The sequence below is a fragment of the Lynx rufus genome, unplaced genomic scaffold, assembly GCF_022079265.1.
Source record: "Lynx rufus isolate CCGP_SWC_20201006 ecotype Redwood Valley unplaced genomic scaffold, mLynRuf1.p SCAF_4, whole genome shotgun sequence".
Classification (NCBI taxonomy): Eukaryota; Metazoa; Chordata; class Mammalia; order Carnivora; family Felidae; genus Lynx; species Lynx rufus.
In genome coordinates, this window is record NW_025814856.1 from 4,751,310 (window position 1) to 4,768,533 (window position 17,224).

General features: G+C 54.9%; 2 protein-coding genes across 9 annotated transcripts in view; one reads left to right on the plus strand and one right to left on the minus strand.

Moving 5' to 3' along the window:
- Nucleotides 1–116: 116 nt before the first annotated feature.
- Nucleotides 117–7,608, plus strand: PRAM1 (PML-RARA regulated adaptor molecule 1). The gene is made up of 10 exons (XM_047096425.1): nucleotides 117–205; nucleotides 2,250–3,744; nucleotides 3,839–3,905; nucleotides 3,980–4,056; nucleotides 6,480–6,534; nucleotides 6,651–6,759; nucleotides 6,874–7,036; nucleotides 7,111–7,144; nucleotides 7,239–7,273; nucleotides 7,423–7,608. The coding sequence occupies exons 1-9, from the start codon at nucleotides 203–205 to the stop codon at nucleotides 7,270–7,272; spliced, it is 2,037 nt and encodes a 678-aa protein (XP_046952381.1). The 5' UTR covers nucleotides 117–202; the 3' UTR covers nucleotide 7,273; nucleotides 7,423–7,608.
- Nucleotides 7,609–8,628: 1,020 nt separating this feature from the next.
- The window catches only part of HNRNPM (heterogeneous nuclear ribonucleoprotein M), a 40,091-nt gene continuing 31,495 nt past the window's right edge, over nucleotides 8,629–17,224 (minus strand). For 7 of the 8 annotated variants that reach the window (XM_047096423.1, XM_047096420.1, XM_047096421.1 and 4 more), the window contains 4 exons: nucleotides 14,197–14,250; nucleotides 11,394–12,196; nucleotides 10,734–10,785; nucleotides 8,629–9,052 (listed from right to left, as the gene is read on the minus strand). In XM_047096423.1, coding sequence (XP_046952379.1) covers nucleotides 8,889–9,052; nucleotides 10,734–10,785; nucleotides 11,394–12,196; nucleotides 14,197–14,250 — 1,073 coding nt within the window. In that variant the 3' untranslated portion in view covers nucleotides 8,629–8,888. The remainder of the gene's footprint in view (nucleotides 9,053–10,733; nucleotides 10,786–11,393; nucleotides 12,197–14,196; nucleotides 14,251–17,224) is intronic. The other variant, XM_047096422.1, reaches the window with a different exon arrangement.

Below are 17,224 nucleotides of genomic sequence, written 5' to 3' on the forward strand. Positions count from 1 at the left end.
GGACGGGAACTCAAATGCCAGGCAGGATCTGGGGGCAGGCAGAGGCTGTCTCCGCCTCCTTTCCTTCCTCCTCTGTCCTCCCCACCCCGCCATCAGCCCCCACCCCCGTGGGGCCCGTGGAGCAGAAGCCACAGTCACTTCCTGAAGGCAGCGGCCCAGCTCAGGTCCCACTCGCCCTGTGGCCCATCACCCGCCTGTAGCCATGGTGAGTGAACCCCCAACCCTAGGAGAGCCCTCCCCCCCCGCCGCCGCCACTGGCCACAGGCAAGGGGTGCTGTGGTTGGAGACTGGAGGGCATATTCCAAGAGGTGAGTGGTAGAGGGGCTAGGAAAGCCACCCAGGTAAACAGCAATGACCACCGCAGAGGCCCAGAGGCGGGAAGCAGCCGGGACTCACTGCTGGGACAGCCGGGGCTCCAAGGGGCCTATGGCCCAGGCTGAGGTTTCGACTTTAACAGGAGGAACAGGTCAGCATGAAAAGCAGCCTGGTAACAGGAGACCAGCGTGAACACAGGGGCTTCCTACGGGTGACAAAGTGGGTCACGTACCCACTGCCCACCCTGCACCCCAGCAGTCACCCAAGTCATGACCCGCTGATCCTGATTTCTCTGGTCCTGTGGGTCACCCAGGGAATCCTTGGCCCCACCCTCCCGGAGGGGGGCTTTAATAGAGGTACTTCAGGCCCCGGGCAGGAGTCACTACCTTTCCTCGTTCTCGGGATAGGGAAAGCGAGGCACAGACAAGAGAGCAAAGTCCACAGGGTTCTGCCCTGCCCCCACCCCCACTCCCCAATCTCCTAGGCCCCGGGTGAAGCCAGGAGTGGGGGCCCCGCAGCAGGGCCACGTCTGGTCAGAGCCGGCCTGGCCTGTCCGCCTGTGTCTGTGACAGAGGGTACAGGGCCGGTCAGACTAGGCGTGCCAAGGTGCACGTGCCTGTGCTGCCGCTTGGGCCTGCCTGCCAGTCAACTGTGAGTGCCCTGACCGTCAGCAAAGGGTGTGTGGGACCGTGACCCTCGGCCCACATCTGCCGCCGGGCCTCTGTGTCTCTTCACGAGGCTTGTGACAGACTGGACGTGGCTGAGTATACGCCTTTGTGTATATTTATTTCTGCTGAGCCCCCACGGTGTGCCAGGCACTGGAAGGAGAGCAACGAATGAGCCAAGTCCCTGACCTGCCACGGGGTCTGGGGAGGGTAGAGCGAACAAAAAAACAGAACAGTCAGGGCACATTTATGAAACAGTGGCAAATAAACTCTGTGATACTTTGCAGCAAGTACTAAAAGTAAAATGCAGGTCAGGGGGATGGGGAGGACCGGGAGGGGAAGGGGGGAATCGATTTTTTTTTTAATATGGGTGGTCTAGGAGGAAGGCCTCTCTAATAAGGAAATATCAGAGATGTGGTGCCCGGGTGGCTCAGTCGGCTGAGCATCCAACCTCGTCTGGTTCGTGAGTTTGAGCCGCGCGTCGGGCTCTCTGCTGTCGGCACACAGCCTGCTTCAGATCCTCTGTCCCTCTCTCTCTCTCTGCCTTTCTCTCTCAAAAATAAACATTTTTTAAAGAAAGAAGAGAAATTATCACGAGCAGAGACCTGGAGGTGGAAGAGGCGAGAAGCAGGCCATGGGGAGAAGTGTCACGGGCAAGGGGGCAGGACAAAGGCCCAAGACACTGGGGGACGGGAGGGGGGAGGGCGAGGGGGACGAGGAGGTGGCCAGGCGAGGAAGGATCCAGGTAGGGGAGGCCAATGGACGGTTCAGGGCCTTCATGAGGTCTTTGACTTTTACCGTGGGGAAATAAAGGAACATTGCTGGATTTTGAGCAGAGGGGATTCCTCTGGTTGCTGTGGGGGCAGGGCCTGGCCAGAGATGAGACTGGGGGGCGGTGGGGGGGGGGGCAGGCGACCCAGGAGGAGGGCCTGGGTTCCTCCAGCCCGCACGACAGTGGTACAGGCAGTGACAAGTGGCTGCATTCTGGATGTATTCTGAAATCAAAACAGAAGGTACTAGGAACGGGGTCTCTCAAGGACACCTGCAAGGCACCACCAACTGAGGGGGGACTGGGGGAGCTGCAGGAGCCTGGGTCCTGATGGGGGTGAGCCTGGGGGCACATATGCAGGGCCTAAGGGGTCAGGGCTCCGGGGAGCGTGGAGACAAATGTGGGAGTCCTCAGCCAACACTGGAGAGAGCCAAGGACACAGTCAGGGGAAGAGAGGTCGGCAGAGAGTCCCTGCCTGACTCTGGCTCCACGTTCCTTAGGGGAGCCATCAGGACTTCCGGAGCCTTCAAGCAAAGTTCCAGGCCTCTCAGCTCGAGACCAGTGAACTCCCCAAAAAACCCCTGAAGCCTGAGTTCCACAAACCCCTAAAGAAGCTTCCAACAGCTGAGCTAAGCGAGCACCCCAAAAAGCCCCCGCAGCCCGAGTTCAATGCAGTGCCCAGGAAGCCTTCGCAGCCCAGTTTCGCTGATCTGCCCAGGAAGCCCTCCAAACCCGAGTTCAGTGAACCCTCCAAGAAGTTCCCGCAGCTCGGGGCCCCTCAAAAGGCCTTGCCCCCCCCAGAGCCCAAATCCAGCGCCTTCCCCAAAAAGCTACAGCAGCCTGAGCCCAACGAGGCCACCCCAGACCCCTCACAGCCCAACTTCAGTACCCTCCCCAAGAAGCCCCCGCAGCCTCAGGTCGGTGAGCTCCCTAAGAAGGGCCTGCCGCAGCCTGAGTCCAGTGAGGTCCCTCGGACACCCCCCTGGAAGGTGGAGACTGGTGAGCCCCACCCCCACCCCTCAAAGCCTGACTTCAGTACCCTCCCGAAGAAGCCCCCACAGCCTGAGTTCGGTGGGCACCCCAGAAAGCCCCCGCAGCCTCAGGTCGGTGAGCTCCCTAAGAAGGGCCTGCCGCAGCCTGAGTTCAGTGAGGTCCCTCAGAAACCCCCTTGGAAGGTGGAGACTAGTGAGCCCCACCCCCACCCCTCAAAGCCTGACTTCAGTACGCTCCCCAAGAAGCCCCCACAGCCTGAGTTCGGTGGGCACCCCAGAAAGCCCCCGCAGCCTCAGGTCGGTGAGCTCCCTAAGAAGTGCCTGTCGCAGCCTGAGTTCAGTGAGGTCCCTCAGACACCCCCCTGGAAGGCTGAGTCCAGTGAGCCCCACCCCCACCCATCACAGCCTGACTTCAGTACATTTCCCAAGAAGAGCCCAGCCCCTCAGCTGAGTGACCTCCCCAAGAAGCTCCTGCACCCTGATTTTGGAGACCTCACCAGGAGGTCCTCAGAGCCGGAAGTCAGTGTGGTTCCCAAGAGGCCACGGCAGTCCGAATTCAAGGCACCTTCCAAGAAGCCCCTGCAGCCCGAGCCGGGGGGCCTCCCCAGGGTGGCCTCAGAGCCTGAGTTTGGCCTACTCCCCAGCAAGTTCCTGCAGCCTGAGTGCCAGGGGCCCCCCCGCAAGTTCTCACAGCCCGAGCCCAGTGCTCTGCCCAAGAAGCGCCCGCATGCCGAGTTCTTTGGTGATCTTCCCAGAAAGCCCCCTCTCCCCGGCTCTGTTTCGGAGAGCTCGCTCCCCACTGCTGTCGCGGGCCCCGGCCCCAGGCTCCCACTCAGTCTCACTCACAGTGGACGGTCGAGGCTGGGCCTCAAACAGGGCCACCCGCCCCGGCGGAGGCCTCTGCCCCCTGCCAGCAGCCTGGGACCCCCTCCAGCCAAGCCCCCGCTGCCCCCAGGCCCCAGGGACGTTCAGAGCTTCCGGAGAGCCGCAGCTGCAGCCACAGGTGGGTCCACAGGTGGGTCGCGGCGGCCCAGGCAGAAAGCCCGGGAGAGGCTCCCGCCAGGGCCCGCCTCCCTCCCGCTCTCCTCCCCCCACAGCTCTGAGGAGGGCTCGGTCCGCTGCTGCCATCCACTTCCAGGAGCAACAGACGAAAGACATCCCGCGGTGAGTGTGGGGGGCAAGCGGCCCCGGCACAGGCCCGAGGCCGCAAGAGGCCCTCATCTCAGGTATCTCTGCAGGGCCCAGGATGAGATCTACGAGCTGTATGACGACGTGGGGCCCACGGACCACTCCGGCCCCAGCGGCGAGGGCAGAGGTTTGTGGGTGGTGGGGCCGAGCCCTCAGCCAGACCCTCCGCCCAGGCACCTGGGGGCCATCCATCGCCAGGGCGTATTCTGCCGCGCTGCTGGCGTGAAGCCAAGTGACCACCCGTCTCCCCGGCAACACTGAGGGAGAAAGCAGAGAGCGGGAAAGGCCCTCGGGAAAGGTCGGACCAGCCTCTGGTGGGCGGAGCAGTCAGTGGGTACGGTGTGGCCAGGAGTGCGGCCCGGGGCGGTGGCAGAAGGGGCCAAAGAGCCGCGGAAGACTGCGAACAAGGACTTGGTGGTGTGTGAGCCAGCAGGCGGGTGAGAGCGAGCCCACGACGCGGATGAGGCCCGCGTTTCGAGCCCAACGCCTGGGTGCAGAGCCAAGGCACCCTGAGCTGGGGACAAGGGGTCAGGTTCCACACAGACCTGTTGTGTCGGAGGTGCTTGCGGGACTCGGGCCTGAACTCGGGCACGGGCTGGAGACGGAGACCCTGAGCCTGTGGTCCTCGATACTCTGTGCTCCGGGGTCCCAAAGGTCCCCTTTTCTCCCTTCTCCCAAGTCTCTGCTCCGAGACAGCAGGAGGACGGTGGAGCCGACCCGACGCGTCCAGTCCACTGCAGGGTCAATGCCTTCACCAATTTTGAGTGGGGGGAAAAAAAGCGGCTTCCGTGCAGGCACTCTACGTGCATGTCACTGACCCTGCACGACCTCCCACCCACCCCCAAGGCCACATCATGCCCGTTTTACAGATGTGGAAGCCTGACCCGAGTAACTTGCCCCAGCTCGTTGTCAGTACACAGGAGCCCAGGTCCCGTGGTCCCGGTTCCCCCGCCCCCGCTTTGGAAGGGCTTCCTACAGGGCAACTTTGTATTGGGGGTGCCTCTGGGATGCGCCCGCTTCCTCCCCACCAGCCCCCGCACCGGGTCTGCTGCCTGCACTCCTCCTTCCCGAGCCCCTCCTGCTTCTCCTGGGCTTTCCTCAGGGGCCGCTTGCAACACCCCTCTGTTAGCAGAGCTTCCTGGCAGGGCCCCTCCTGCTTCCGCTCCAGTGAGCCTCCCGTGGCTGGGGTTTGGGGGCCGCTCTTCGGGACAGGGACATGGGGAGAGAGGGGGTGACTCTGGTAACGGTCCGGCAGCCTTGCAGGCATGGCCCGCCCCCGTCCCCAGCCCCAAACCGGCCAGGCACATCCCCACCTCTGCTCACCATCCCTGCCAGTGGACAACTGTCTCTCCCCATTCCGGGTCAGTCGTTCTTTGCGATTCCAATCAAATACACTTCCCAAATCTTTCCCTTCTCAGACACCGTCGGGGGGGGGGGGGGGGGAAACGACGACTCACTGTTAGTACCGATTGTTCCAAAGGCTACTTGGCCTTTCCAAGTCTAGCCTCCCACTCTGCCTCATTCTGGAGCGGTGGCGGCCCTCCTCCAGAGGTTCCTCGCACAGCAGGGGGCTTCCCTGGAAGGTGCTGGGGCCAGACCTAGGTGGTCCCAGGACCTGAAGGGGCCATCCTCAGAGCCCGCCTTACTTGTGTGGCCTGATTTGGGTCCCACTGCCAGGGAGCTTGGGCCACGGGTGTGCCAGGGGGGTAGGGGCCCCGGAGTGCCTCCGGGAGGAGTGGGAGCAGCGGGAGGGAGTGTCCTGGGTAAGACTATGGATGGCACCATCCGAGCACCAGGCCGAGGAGGCTGGAGTCTGAAGTGAAAAGGCGGGGGCTTCAGGTTCGGGATCCTTCACTCAACTGGTACTCACGAGGCTCTCGCTAGAAGCCAAACCCTCAGTCAGCAGGCTCCTGCCTGGAAGGCTGGTAGTTTGCCAGGAAGTCAACCCTGACCTGGGAGACTCACGGTACAGTCTCAGCAGCAGCCAGGCCAGTCCAAGAACCCCACCCCACCAGCCCCTTCGCAGATGCCCACTTCACTTGCTCAAGGATATGCTTTCACCTTATGTTTGACCCAAATCCCATGACAATTCCCAGAAGCCAGCCTACCCTAGGAGACAGACATGAAATAGCCTCAAAAGCCCACAGACAAATCCTCCCTCTACCATTTACCAGCTGGATGACCTGGGAGCAGACCGCTTTGCCCCTCTCTGAGCCCTGATTTCCCTCCTCAGCAAGCTGGGAATGACTGTATTGCCCGCTACGAGGAAGGTTGTCATGAGGGTTGGAAGGAGTTACTGTGGTGAACGATTTCAGCCTTGCCGATCATGCAGTAACAGTTACGAAAATGAAAGGCAATGAACTAGAACTCACAACCCAGGAAAAAGGCCTGGGGAGAAGATGGGCCGGTGGGCAGGGGGAGGGTTGGGAGGGGACTGACGTCCTGAGAACTGACACAGGGAAGGCTCCGTTCCCGATCAAGCCACCAGGGTTGAAAGGGAGGCCTAGCCCAAGAGTCCCTGCCCTAACTCAGTGTTCTCCCCGCTCCCAGATGGGGTGCCATCTACCCAGCAAACCCCCAGGCCGCCACAAGACCCAGAGCTCAGGTACCACAGGGCAAAGGGTGTGTGTAGAACGGGGTGGGGCCGAGGTCTGGGAGGTCAGGAAGGGGACGGGGGTGGGGTGGGGGGCACATCTTGCTCAGGACCCTCCAATTCCTCAGGAAGGAGAAGGCCCCCCAGCCACAGCAGTTGCCACCTGCAGACCTTAAGTCTCTGAAGCAGATCCGGAAGGCAGAGAAAGCCGAGAGGGAGTTCCGGAAGAAGTTCAAGGTGTGAACACCACAACTCTGTGAACAGGAGCCCTGGGAGATCTGGCACAGCCCTAGGTGACCAAAGCCCTGGGGTGACAGCACAAAACAAAAGCTCTAACTTCTCCCTCCCCAGTTTGAGGGGGAGATAGTGATTCAGACAAGGATGATGATCGATCCCAACGCCAAGACGCGTCGCGGGGGTGGCAAGTACCTGGGGATCCGGCGTGGGGAGATCCTAGAGGTGATCGAGTTCACCAACAAGGATGAGATGCTGTGCCGGGACACCAAGGGCAAATGTAAGTCAGGCCAGAAAGTCCTAGGGAAACGGGCCACCAGCGCCGGGAGCTCACCTATTCCACTTTTTTTGCAGATGGCTACGTGCCCAGAACAGCTCTACTGCCCCTGTGAGTACTGACTGGCCTTGGCTGGGGGTGGGGGGTAGGGGGCTGGTCAACAGGCCGAGGTGACCCTTACTGACCAAACCATACTTTCCGCCAGGGAAACGGAGGTGTATGACGATGTTGGCTTCTAGGGTATGTAGATGCTCTAGGTGGGCTGGAAGGGATCACGGTGCCTGGAAGGAGGTAACCCCTCCCACACCCCGTTTCCCCAAGGGGCTGCTATCTACTTGGGGGGGGGGGGGGCGGGTGGGCAATGGAAGTCACCCTCCCTTCCTTGGCAGACCCTCTGGAGAGCCATCCATTCCCCAGGGGACAGTAAGGCCCACAGGTGTGGGTACCCAGGACAACCTGCCCGCCCAGCCACCTGCTAAACCAGGAGCCTTGGATCCCAGCTTGGCAGTCACAGAACCATCCAGACTGGTGCCTGACTGCATACATGAACCACATAAAGCTCCTATTTAAAGTGATCCCTGCTTCTTGTCTTTTCTTTCTCCCCTGACTGGCACCCAATGGAGACATGATCTCCTTGGGGGTCTGTGAAGTCGACCCTGTACCCCCACCGTCTCACCCATCAGGGATAAACACCAGAAGTGTGACGAGGAGGTGACAGCAAGGGTAGGACGCCACATCCAAACACGACAAGCAGTGGCTGCAGCTCCACGCGGGCTGCCAACAGCTGTCTAGCCCAAGTGGACCTATGTATGAGGTCACATCCTGGTGGACGGGGGAGGGGTGACCCAGTTCTGACAGAGCCCGGGTATCACGCTCCGCCTGAGCTGCTACAGGACTAAACATGCTCAGAAACTCACACCCTGCCTGGTCTGTGGTAGCTAAGAAACGCTGCCTTGGACTGAACGTATATACCCCCCCCAACACACACAAGTTTCCACGTTGAAAGCCTAATGCCCAATGTGATGGTATTTGGGGGGTGAGTGGAATTGGTGTCTTTATAAAAGAGGAATGAGAAGCCTTCTGTCCCTTCCCACCATGTTGAGATTATAGCTACAAAGTGTCGTCTATGAACCACAATCAGGTACCCTTGCCAGACATGGAATCTGCTAGTGTTTTGATCTTGGACTTCCCAGTCTCCAGGACTGTGGGAAATAAACGTCTGTGTTTAAGCCGCCCAGTTTATGGTACCTTTGTTATAGCGCCCGAAGTAGACTACGACAAAAGCCAAACTGGAAATGAGCCTGACACGATGTCTACGCCCCAAAGAGGAACTGTAAGCAAGGAGGGGGGATGGCGGCTTTCAGAACCACTAACATCCAAGTGCATGCCAGCACTGGAGAATCCAAGTCCGCTCAGTTTCCAGAGAGTTCTGAAGTGGCCGAGGCCCATGTCTCCCCCCATCGGCGTCCACACACAAAGCAAGGATGGGGATGCGACCCCCAGTGGCCAGAGCTCCAAGGGTAGAAGGAAGACTGGTTCTAGCTCCCCAAACCTCAGGTGGATGCCCCACAACACACACGCAAAAAGCAAGCGTCTTTTCAGGAACTGGTATTTATTATCAAAGTCATATTCGATGTCAACAAGATGCCACAACTACAAAAAAAATTGCGCACATTGCAATCTCAATGCAAACAGTCAAATGGAACCCCAGTCATTAAAAAAGTAATTCAAATTACCCCAAAAAGCAACTGAATTTTTTAAACATCTTTATACATCCAGCCAACAAATTAAAATGGTTAACAAGAAAAAATACAAATTCAGAGGTCTGGTATCGATGTTTAAAAAAGGCAACTGCTTAAGCATTTCTATCAATTCGAACATCAATCTCTCGGCCACTCAGCTTCATCCCATTCATCATCCGGCAGGCTCTCTCAGCCACCTCTGGCGACTCAAACTTAACCACACCGCACCCCTTGGACTTCCCGTTCTCCATCTTGATGTCGGCATACAGCACGTGGCCTGGGCACAGGGAGGGAAGAAGAGACCACAACTCATCAGGCAAACCCAGAGCTCAGCCTCAGTCTGGGCTCCACTCAGTCCAGATCACCTGTTGGATTTCGGTGGACAGAGTCAAAAGGGAGAGCGGCCCTGGCACATGAATGCTCAGAACGCAGCAGCCGGAACCCAGAGACGATGGCCCTCAAGCCACGTTGCCATTCTTCTGCCAAAGGACAATAATCGGACCGGCCCGTGACAAGACCTCCTGGCAGCTTCACACGCGCATACCCTTACGCTCGAGAGAGTTAAAAGGGGCGCCGTGTGCAGCCAACTTTATAGGTGAATTTTGCAGAGGCTTGGGCTTCAAGACCCCACACCACATTTGCAAGGCCATCATGATACCATGGACACTCTGTACTGTTCAGATATAAGCTGCATCCTAATTAGGAAGTGGGTTTCACATATTTATTCAAGCACTGATTAAGCATCCAGGTATGTGTCAAGCACCATGAAACAAGTCTGTAAGGGGGAAGAGCAAAGGACAGGACCATGCAGCCTGTGCTAAGGGACCCACGTTTCTAGAGCCATTAACTCAGCCTGAGGGAAGGTCAACATCTCCAGGGCTTCTCAGCAAAAGTTCTCAAAGACCTTCACCAGAAGGAAGACTCTTGCCATCACAGCTCGAAATAAAGCACTTCTGAAAAATGGCACTTGCAATTCAGGGTTCAGGGACAGGAAGGAGAAAGGAGATGAAAGAGGAGGGACTAAGTTGCAAAGGGGCTGGTGAGTTTCTCTTTTGGCAGCCGGGTACCTCCGGGCCTCTCAGGCCGGAGAGCAGCATGATCCAATCTGACTTTTCAGACTGCCTACTGTACAATGTAGAAACTGAGGAGTGGGGAGAGGGCACGAGGGCGTGCTATGGCTCAACAGCTGCCCCAAGAGAAGAACCAGGAGAAGCAGCAAAGTGGTGCAATCTGAGCCAACACCGAAACAGGAAATGAGTAAAGACGCTGAGGAAGCCTTGACCCAGCAAACCGCCCAGACTCCTGGCTTAGGCCTGGGGCTCCCACTTGACAGGGTTAAAAAAACAGAGGTGATGTGAGTGAGGGGCAGGGGTTCACCCAGTGACAACTTCACTTCCTTTTGGCCACAAAGCGAACCAAATGGGTGGCCTGGTGTGCCGGGAAACCAGAGCCCCTAGGCCTCATTCACACACACACACACACACACACACACACACACACACACACACACACACACACACACACTCACCCCTGGGAACTCCTGGGCAAGTGCTCTCTGAGGCATGAACCAACAGTGCTGTGGTAGAAAGCAACCTCATCTCAGATCAGTATGTTTTATTCAGCTTTGTCACTTAGAAGCCATGTGACTTTGGGAACGTGACTGCCTGACTCATCTGTAAAATGGGGACATCACCTCCTTTCAAAAACCATAGAAGAATGAGGTTGAAATGAGAACACAGGTGAGAAGTGTCTGACACATAAAAGGAAACCCAACAGCTGGCTTGACTATCTGCACGGGCAGAAAAATGGCAAGTCCCATCAGTCGCGAGTCATGGCAAGTGGCAGTGAAGACCAGGATGGGAGCTTTGCTTCACCCCTCAAATGCGTCACTAACAAGCTAAGACTTCGGAGGCCACAACACACGGAAGCACCTAGAAAGCCTTTTCTCAAACACTTACCACATTCGTTGAATTTGTCTTTTAGCATCTTCCATGTAAAATCAAATGGGAGCTAAAGGGAAAAGGAGAAACTGATGAGTGACACAACCAAATCCTAACACCCTAAATGCATAAACCTCAGGGTCTCTTGGGGGCGGGGGAGTGGTTCTTGTTGCACCAAGAAACATCTCAAACTGCGATGATCAGCAGAGAACAAAACAAGCCTGCCTGGAATGAGGTTCTAAACCAGCACACCAAGTACACTTCCTTGTTCAACGTGCAGAAAATGCAGTCGCCTATGGTGAGCGGCCCACAGACCACTCGACAGTAGCTGAAGGTGGTCAATCTGGTAGAAAGAGAATTTAGATACAGCCCTTTATCCCTCGGTCTGCCACGCCCAGGTACAGCGGCCCTTCAAGCCAAGGGAATCAAGAAGCTAGGGTTCCTGAGCTCACGATCGGTTCCACCCAGCAGTCCGAGAAGCCCCGGCTCCAGCTGCACACATACCGCGTGCTCTTACGTTCTGCCCTGATCCTACCAGCACCAAACTCTGGGGACAGTGGCAAGGTGGCCTTCTGCGCTGCTACTCCGCTCCCCTCCTGGGGGCACCCCCCTGACTTCGACCCGCCCCCTCCCCCTCTGTGCGTACCACCACCAAGAATCTGCCCAAGAGCCACTTACGTTTCTCACAAATATCTGGCAGGCCTTCCTGGCCACCCCAGGAGCATGGCCTCCAGCTCCGCCAAAGGAACCTGCGAAGCTTCCTCCAAAGTTGCCTCGCTCCATCTCGATGGCGCGGTCAAAGCTGGCACCGCCACCGCCACCCATGGCCAGGCCCATGCGCTCAATGCCAGCGCCCAGGGCCGGACCCATGGCAGGACCCATGCGCTCCAGGCTGTTGGCGCCCATGCGCTCCAGGCCCATGCGCTCGAGACTGTTGGCGCCCATTCGCTCCAGGCCCATGCGCTCCAGGTTGTTGGCGCCCATGCGCTCCAGGCCGGTGGCCATGCGATCCATCACAGGGCCCATGCGCTCCAGGCCAGCCCCCATGCCTGCGGGCACCATGCGCTCCATGCTGAGGCCCATGCGCTCGATGGCAGGGCCCATCCGCTCCACACCAGAGCCCATGCGCTCAATGGTCTGGCCCACGCGGTCGATGGGCGCGGCCATGCGCTCGAGGCCAAAGCCCATGCCGGCACCCATGCGCTCCACTCCGGAGCCGATGCGCTCCATGGTCTGGCCCATGCGCTCGATGCTGGAGGCCATGTGGTCGAGGCCCAGTGGGCCCATACGCTCGATGCCCGAGCCCATGCGCTCAACTGAGCCCATGCGGTCCATGACCAGGCCCATGCGCTCAATTTCGGAGCCCACGCGATCCATGCCATGGCCCAGGCCTGCGCCCATGCGCTCCATGCCGGCACCCCCAATGCGGTCAATGCCAGGGCCCATCCTCTCGATCCCAGGGACACTGCCTCCACCTCCACCTGAAACAAGGACACAAAACACAGGCAAATATCAGGGACTTGCACACTATGTGCACACACCACACCAGAAAGGTGACCTGGGTACAGAGACCGGGGCACTCCACAAACTCAACCACAGTTCAGGAATTAAATCCCACGACAATTTATCATGAGACACCCCTCAAATGTGGACAACTGTTAAGGCAGGGTAGCGAGGACACCATTCTTCCTATTTCTGTGCCACAGCTGAAATTTCCATAATAAAATTTAAAAAGGGAAAAAAATCCACCCTGGAGCACCTGTGTCAAAAAATGTTCTCCACGTTACTTCGGAAGTTCTAGAACTCGTAAACTAGCTCTGTGAGCCACGGTGGTCAATTTCAGAGAACCTGAGCTCTTCCTACCACCAGACACTGAGAAATGCTCTCAAGGGAGGAAGCTCCAAAACCCCCACTCAGTCAGCCAGTGTAATGGATTTACTTGAATTGTATGGGACAATTCAAATCCCTCACAACCTTTATCCTCTCCCAGCTCATCCCTCTCTCAGATGCATGCTGGTGGCCAGTCTGCCTGAACTTCCTTAGCACCTCTAGGCATAAAGAAGCTAGTATACGGCCACATAATTACTAAGAGATAAAGAAAACAAACACCAGTATAGATCCTCTATGTCTAGACGAACAGACAGCCACTTCCGGGGAACCTTACTCTGTGAGGAAAACCACTGAATGACTTGTGTGTAACTACTCTGCTGGCTTTCAAGGAAAGAAGTCGATGGCACCGCAGAGTGGATTCTACAAACAGCCTCAGATCAGTTCTCAGTGCCATGGTTCAGCTGGACACATGCTGGCAGGTCCCTGCCAGCAGGACGCTGTGACGGCTGATAACTCTGGACAAGGAGGGTCTGGCTCCACCACCAAGGCCACTGCCCACCACTTTTCCACATGCAGAGCCTAAGGATCCCCCCTCGCCTCACCACCACCAGCACCACCTGCCTGTGATGAAGGGCAGCTGAGCCCACAGCCAGCCCATTACTGATCCGAGCAGCCCGGTGCAACATGTAAATCAAGAGGAAACTCAGTTTCTGTAAGTGAGTCTCTAACGGACAGAGTGACCTCGCGTCACTCCACTTCTCCATGCCCGTTTCCTTAGTAGCACTTAATAACAGCACACCGAGGGGCAAAACATAAACACGGTTTTACAAATATTGACTTCCAAAGCAGAAATTTCTTAGGAACTATTTTTTTTTAAAAAGTAACATAACTGGAAAGGGTAGGCAGCATGCTCAAGAGGATCAGAAATCAGGCTGACTCCCCAGATGCCAACAGTAGCAGAGAACTAGGAAAAAACGGTGCCCACGTGGAGTTCTAGAATCAGCACACCACAGAAATAACCAGCAAGTGGAGTAACCAAGGAAATGTCAAAACACTCAGAGCCATGGGTGGGGGAAATCAAGCTGAAAAAGTACATTTAGTTTTAACTACCCATTAAAAAAAAAGCACATTAATGGAAGCATATATTCCAAAATGTTTACAATACTCATCACAGGGCAGCGCAATTGCAGAGATTTACTTTCTTTATAATTTTTTGAATCTTAGTAAGAGTACATATAAATACTTTAGTAATTATTTGTTAGGTATGGAAGTAGTAGGCTTTTGTAATTAAGTATTTACTTTTAGGAATTTGTAATTTTATAGTATTTAAAACAAACCCCCAAATTACACAGACATTATAACGACAATGGCCAATGCTTACATAGCACTCAGTAGGTACACTTTTCTATGCATTAATTCATTTACTCTGCACAACAACCCTATGAGGTAGGTACCACTATATTCCCATTTTACAGTATGGAAAACAGAGGTTCAGTAACTTGCCAAATGTCACACAGCTAGGAAGAGACAGAGCTGGTTCCCACCCAGGCAGTCTATTTTAGAGCCCGTGCTTTTCACCACTACACTCTACTATCCCCGTTAATAACAGCCTATTCTAAAAATCAAAACATCAAAACTAAGCGTTTCCTACCTCCTCCCTGCTTTGCAATGATCTCTCCTCTCTTCAGTGCATTACTTAGGATTTCTAAGGAAATCAGGAAGAAAAAAAAATTAGCCAAATTTCTCTATGGTAACAGAAACTTGTTTATTACAGATTCCAGAGTAAGAATATTACTAATTTAAAAATAAAACAAGGGACAGGGGAAGGGGTTAAGAAATACACACACAGAGACAAGATCATTTTACTGGAAAACTGTTAAGTCCTTGATGATGGGTCATGATATTAGGATCCCATGTAGCTCCAGAGTCTGAGGCCCAGTTGGCAACACCATCTGGGAATGCATCCAGCAGGCTAAGGAAGACCAGTGTGCACCAATGAACTGAAACGGAGGAAGTAAGAGCAAGAACGGGGCCAGCAGCAGTTTTCTCAAGCAGTCCAGACCCTCAGCGCTCACACTGAAGCCTGCGCTCATCCTCCCAGATCCAACCAACACCTCACGGTTGTCCTTCAGACCAAACTAAAGCTGTAGTTACTTACACTCGCTGCCCAAACCCTGAAACGCAGCAGCAACCGCCCGCAGCACTGAAGCGTGACCTCATTAAGTTGTGCAGGGACTCCAGCAAGCTGAGCCCACCAACCCCACCTGGAAGGAGCTGGGGGTGATGCTGACTAAAGTGACAAAGCTTCAGGAAAATAAAACCCCCAACACATCCAAAACTCATCCAACACCTCGTCCAAAGGAGAAAACACTGTCGCCTGCTTGCCAACAATTCATCCGAACCTTTAAAGTCTGTCTGCACATCTCATTTTAGGCCCATGACCGCAGAGAGTAACCCTGAGCCCACAGCTGTTTCTGGTGCTACCTGCTAAAGGAAGGACACAGGGAAGCACACACCTCCAGCCTGCAAGCACAGGGCTCACTTATTCCTCCGTGACACCTGTGATCCTGCTCAGCATACCCAGGCCTAGGTTCACCTTCCTAAAACGGCACTTAGATCAAACTATTCCTGCACACATCCTTCACCATCAGCCCACCACTGATTTAAAGAGAAAGGAAAAATTCTTTTCATGGGCAAAGACCTCCCTGTCCTATGACTTGAACCTGTTCTCCCCACCGCAGGCAGACCCTCACCTCCAAACCTCTGCATCTGATGCTGTCAGCCCTCTTTATCTGCCAGCACACCCTCTACCTATGCTGAACCCTCTCAGACACCCAGCCCCTCCAGCTTAAACCACATCTCCTGCACTCATCTTTTTGTATTCCTGCTTGGATCCCATGCTCTCTGAACAGAGCACTTCTATCAACCACCGAGAGCAGTGCTTTATTCAAATCTTAACACAAGAGAGAAAATGATCACCTTTGGGTGGTGCTCACATGGCTGCCAAGGGCCAAGGAACCAACATTTCCACTGGCACCCTCACTAGGCCTCTTCTACCAGAGGGGCCTCTGGTGCTGCCCTGAGCCACCGGGCATCACCTCCACAGCTGCCATCACCTCCTTCGAGATCAAGAAACACACAACTATCTCCCTGTACCACCAAGTACAGTGGCCTGCAGAAACCAGGGCAAAGATCTACTGCCTTGATAGAAGGGACAATGAATGGGGAGGCCCTACAGAAAATACCACCAAAATGATTCCACTTGCGGGGGGGGAGATCAAGAACTGAATATATAAAAAAAAAAACAAAACAAAAAATCCTAGTCTGAAAACCCAACTTAAACTTATTTGGTACAAAGACGCTTTTACTAAAGTGGGTCTGACCACAAGGAGCAACAGAAATTCCAGAACAAAGCCCTCTGCTCCTGCCCGTCACTGTGCAAGGCCTCAGCACAGAGAGACAAGGGAGGGATGGCAAAGTAGCAGGAGACAGCAAGGCCTACAAGATGACACTTCTATTCAGGTCAGGACAGAAGATTCTCCTGCTGCCACGAGAAGTGACGACCTCACCAGATCCACCTCCCGCACCTCTGCGAGAAACGAGGTGAAGGCTGCCAGCCTCATCACGGAGGTGAGAGGCACCACAGAGGGGCAAAGGATTAAAGGCTCAGGGCAGGAACAAGTGCCTGTGGGAGCAAAGCCATGTGCCATCTTGTTCTTCTCACCTCAGGATCCACAAATCGCTACTTGCAGCCAAAGGACTGTAAGTTTTCACATGTTTTTTAAACTACCCAGCCATTCTTGGGGCACCTGGGTGGCTCAGTCGGTTAAGCGTCCAACTTCAGCTCAGGTCATAATCTCGTGGTTGGTGAGTTCAAGCCCCGCATCGGGCTCTGTGCCGACAGCTCAGAGCCTGGAGCCTGTTTCAGATTCTGTGTCTCCCTCTCTCTCTGCCCCTCCCCCGCTCACGCTCTGTCTCTCTCTCTCTCTCTCTCAAAAATAAATGTCAAAAAAAATATTTTTTTTTTAATAAAAAAATAAGTAAAAACAAAACACCCGGCCATTCCATGACACAAAAAGCAAAGCCAGTCAGACAGTAAGAAACTTTTAACTGACCTAGTCGCATACAGATTATGAATTCATCCCCCAAATTCTACAAATTTGAAATAATCTAGAATAAAGTTATAGACAGTCATATCAAACATACAAAAAAAAAAAAAAAGTAAATCGTCACTACCCGCCTGGTAAGACACAAGAAAGTCAGTCCTTCCAGCTACCTCACATGCGGGGAGGGAAAAAGAAATAGAAGTCTCCCCAAACTCAGAGTAAAAGGAAAACAGTTTCTAATAGTTCCTGGTTTCCATGGAGAACACAAACACAAAGAGGATGGGAGTCCAGAGATAACCCACAGAAGAATCTTGTCTCACTGATGAACTGGATGATGAATCTTCCTACAGACTTCACAAATTCTAAGAATACAACTAACACAAACAAAACAAAAAGGAGCTTAAAACCTCACACCTAACTCAATGGGTCCCCTAAAGACAGACGCTGAGCCCTCTGCGGCAGCCACCTAGCAGCCTCACATCTGCACAGAACGAGAAGCAGGTAAACATGGGGGAAGAGTGCGGACCGATGCTCCAACTCTGCTTGGACAGAAACAAACTTAACAGTGCAGAA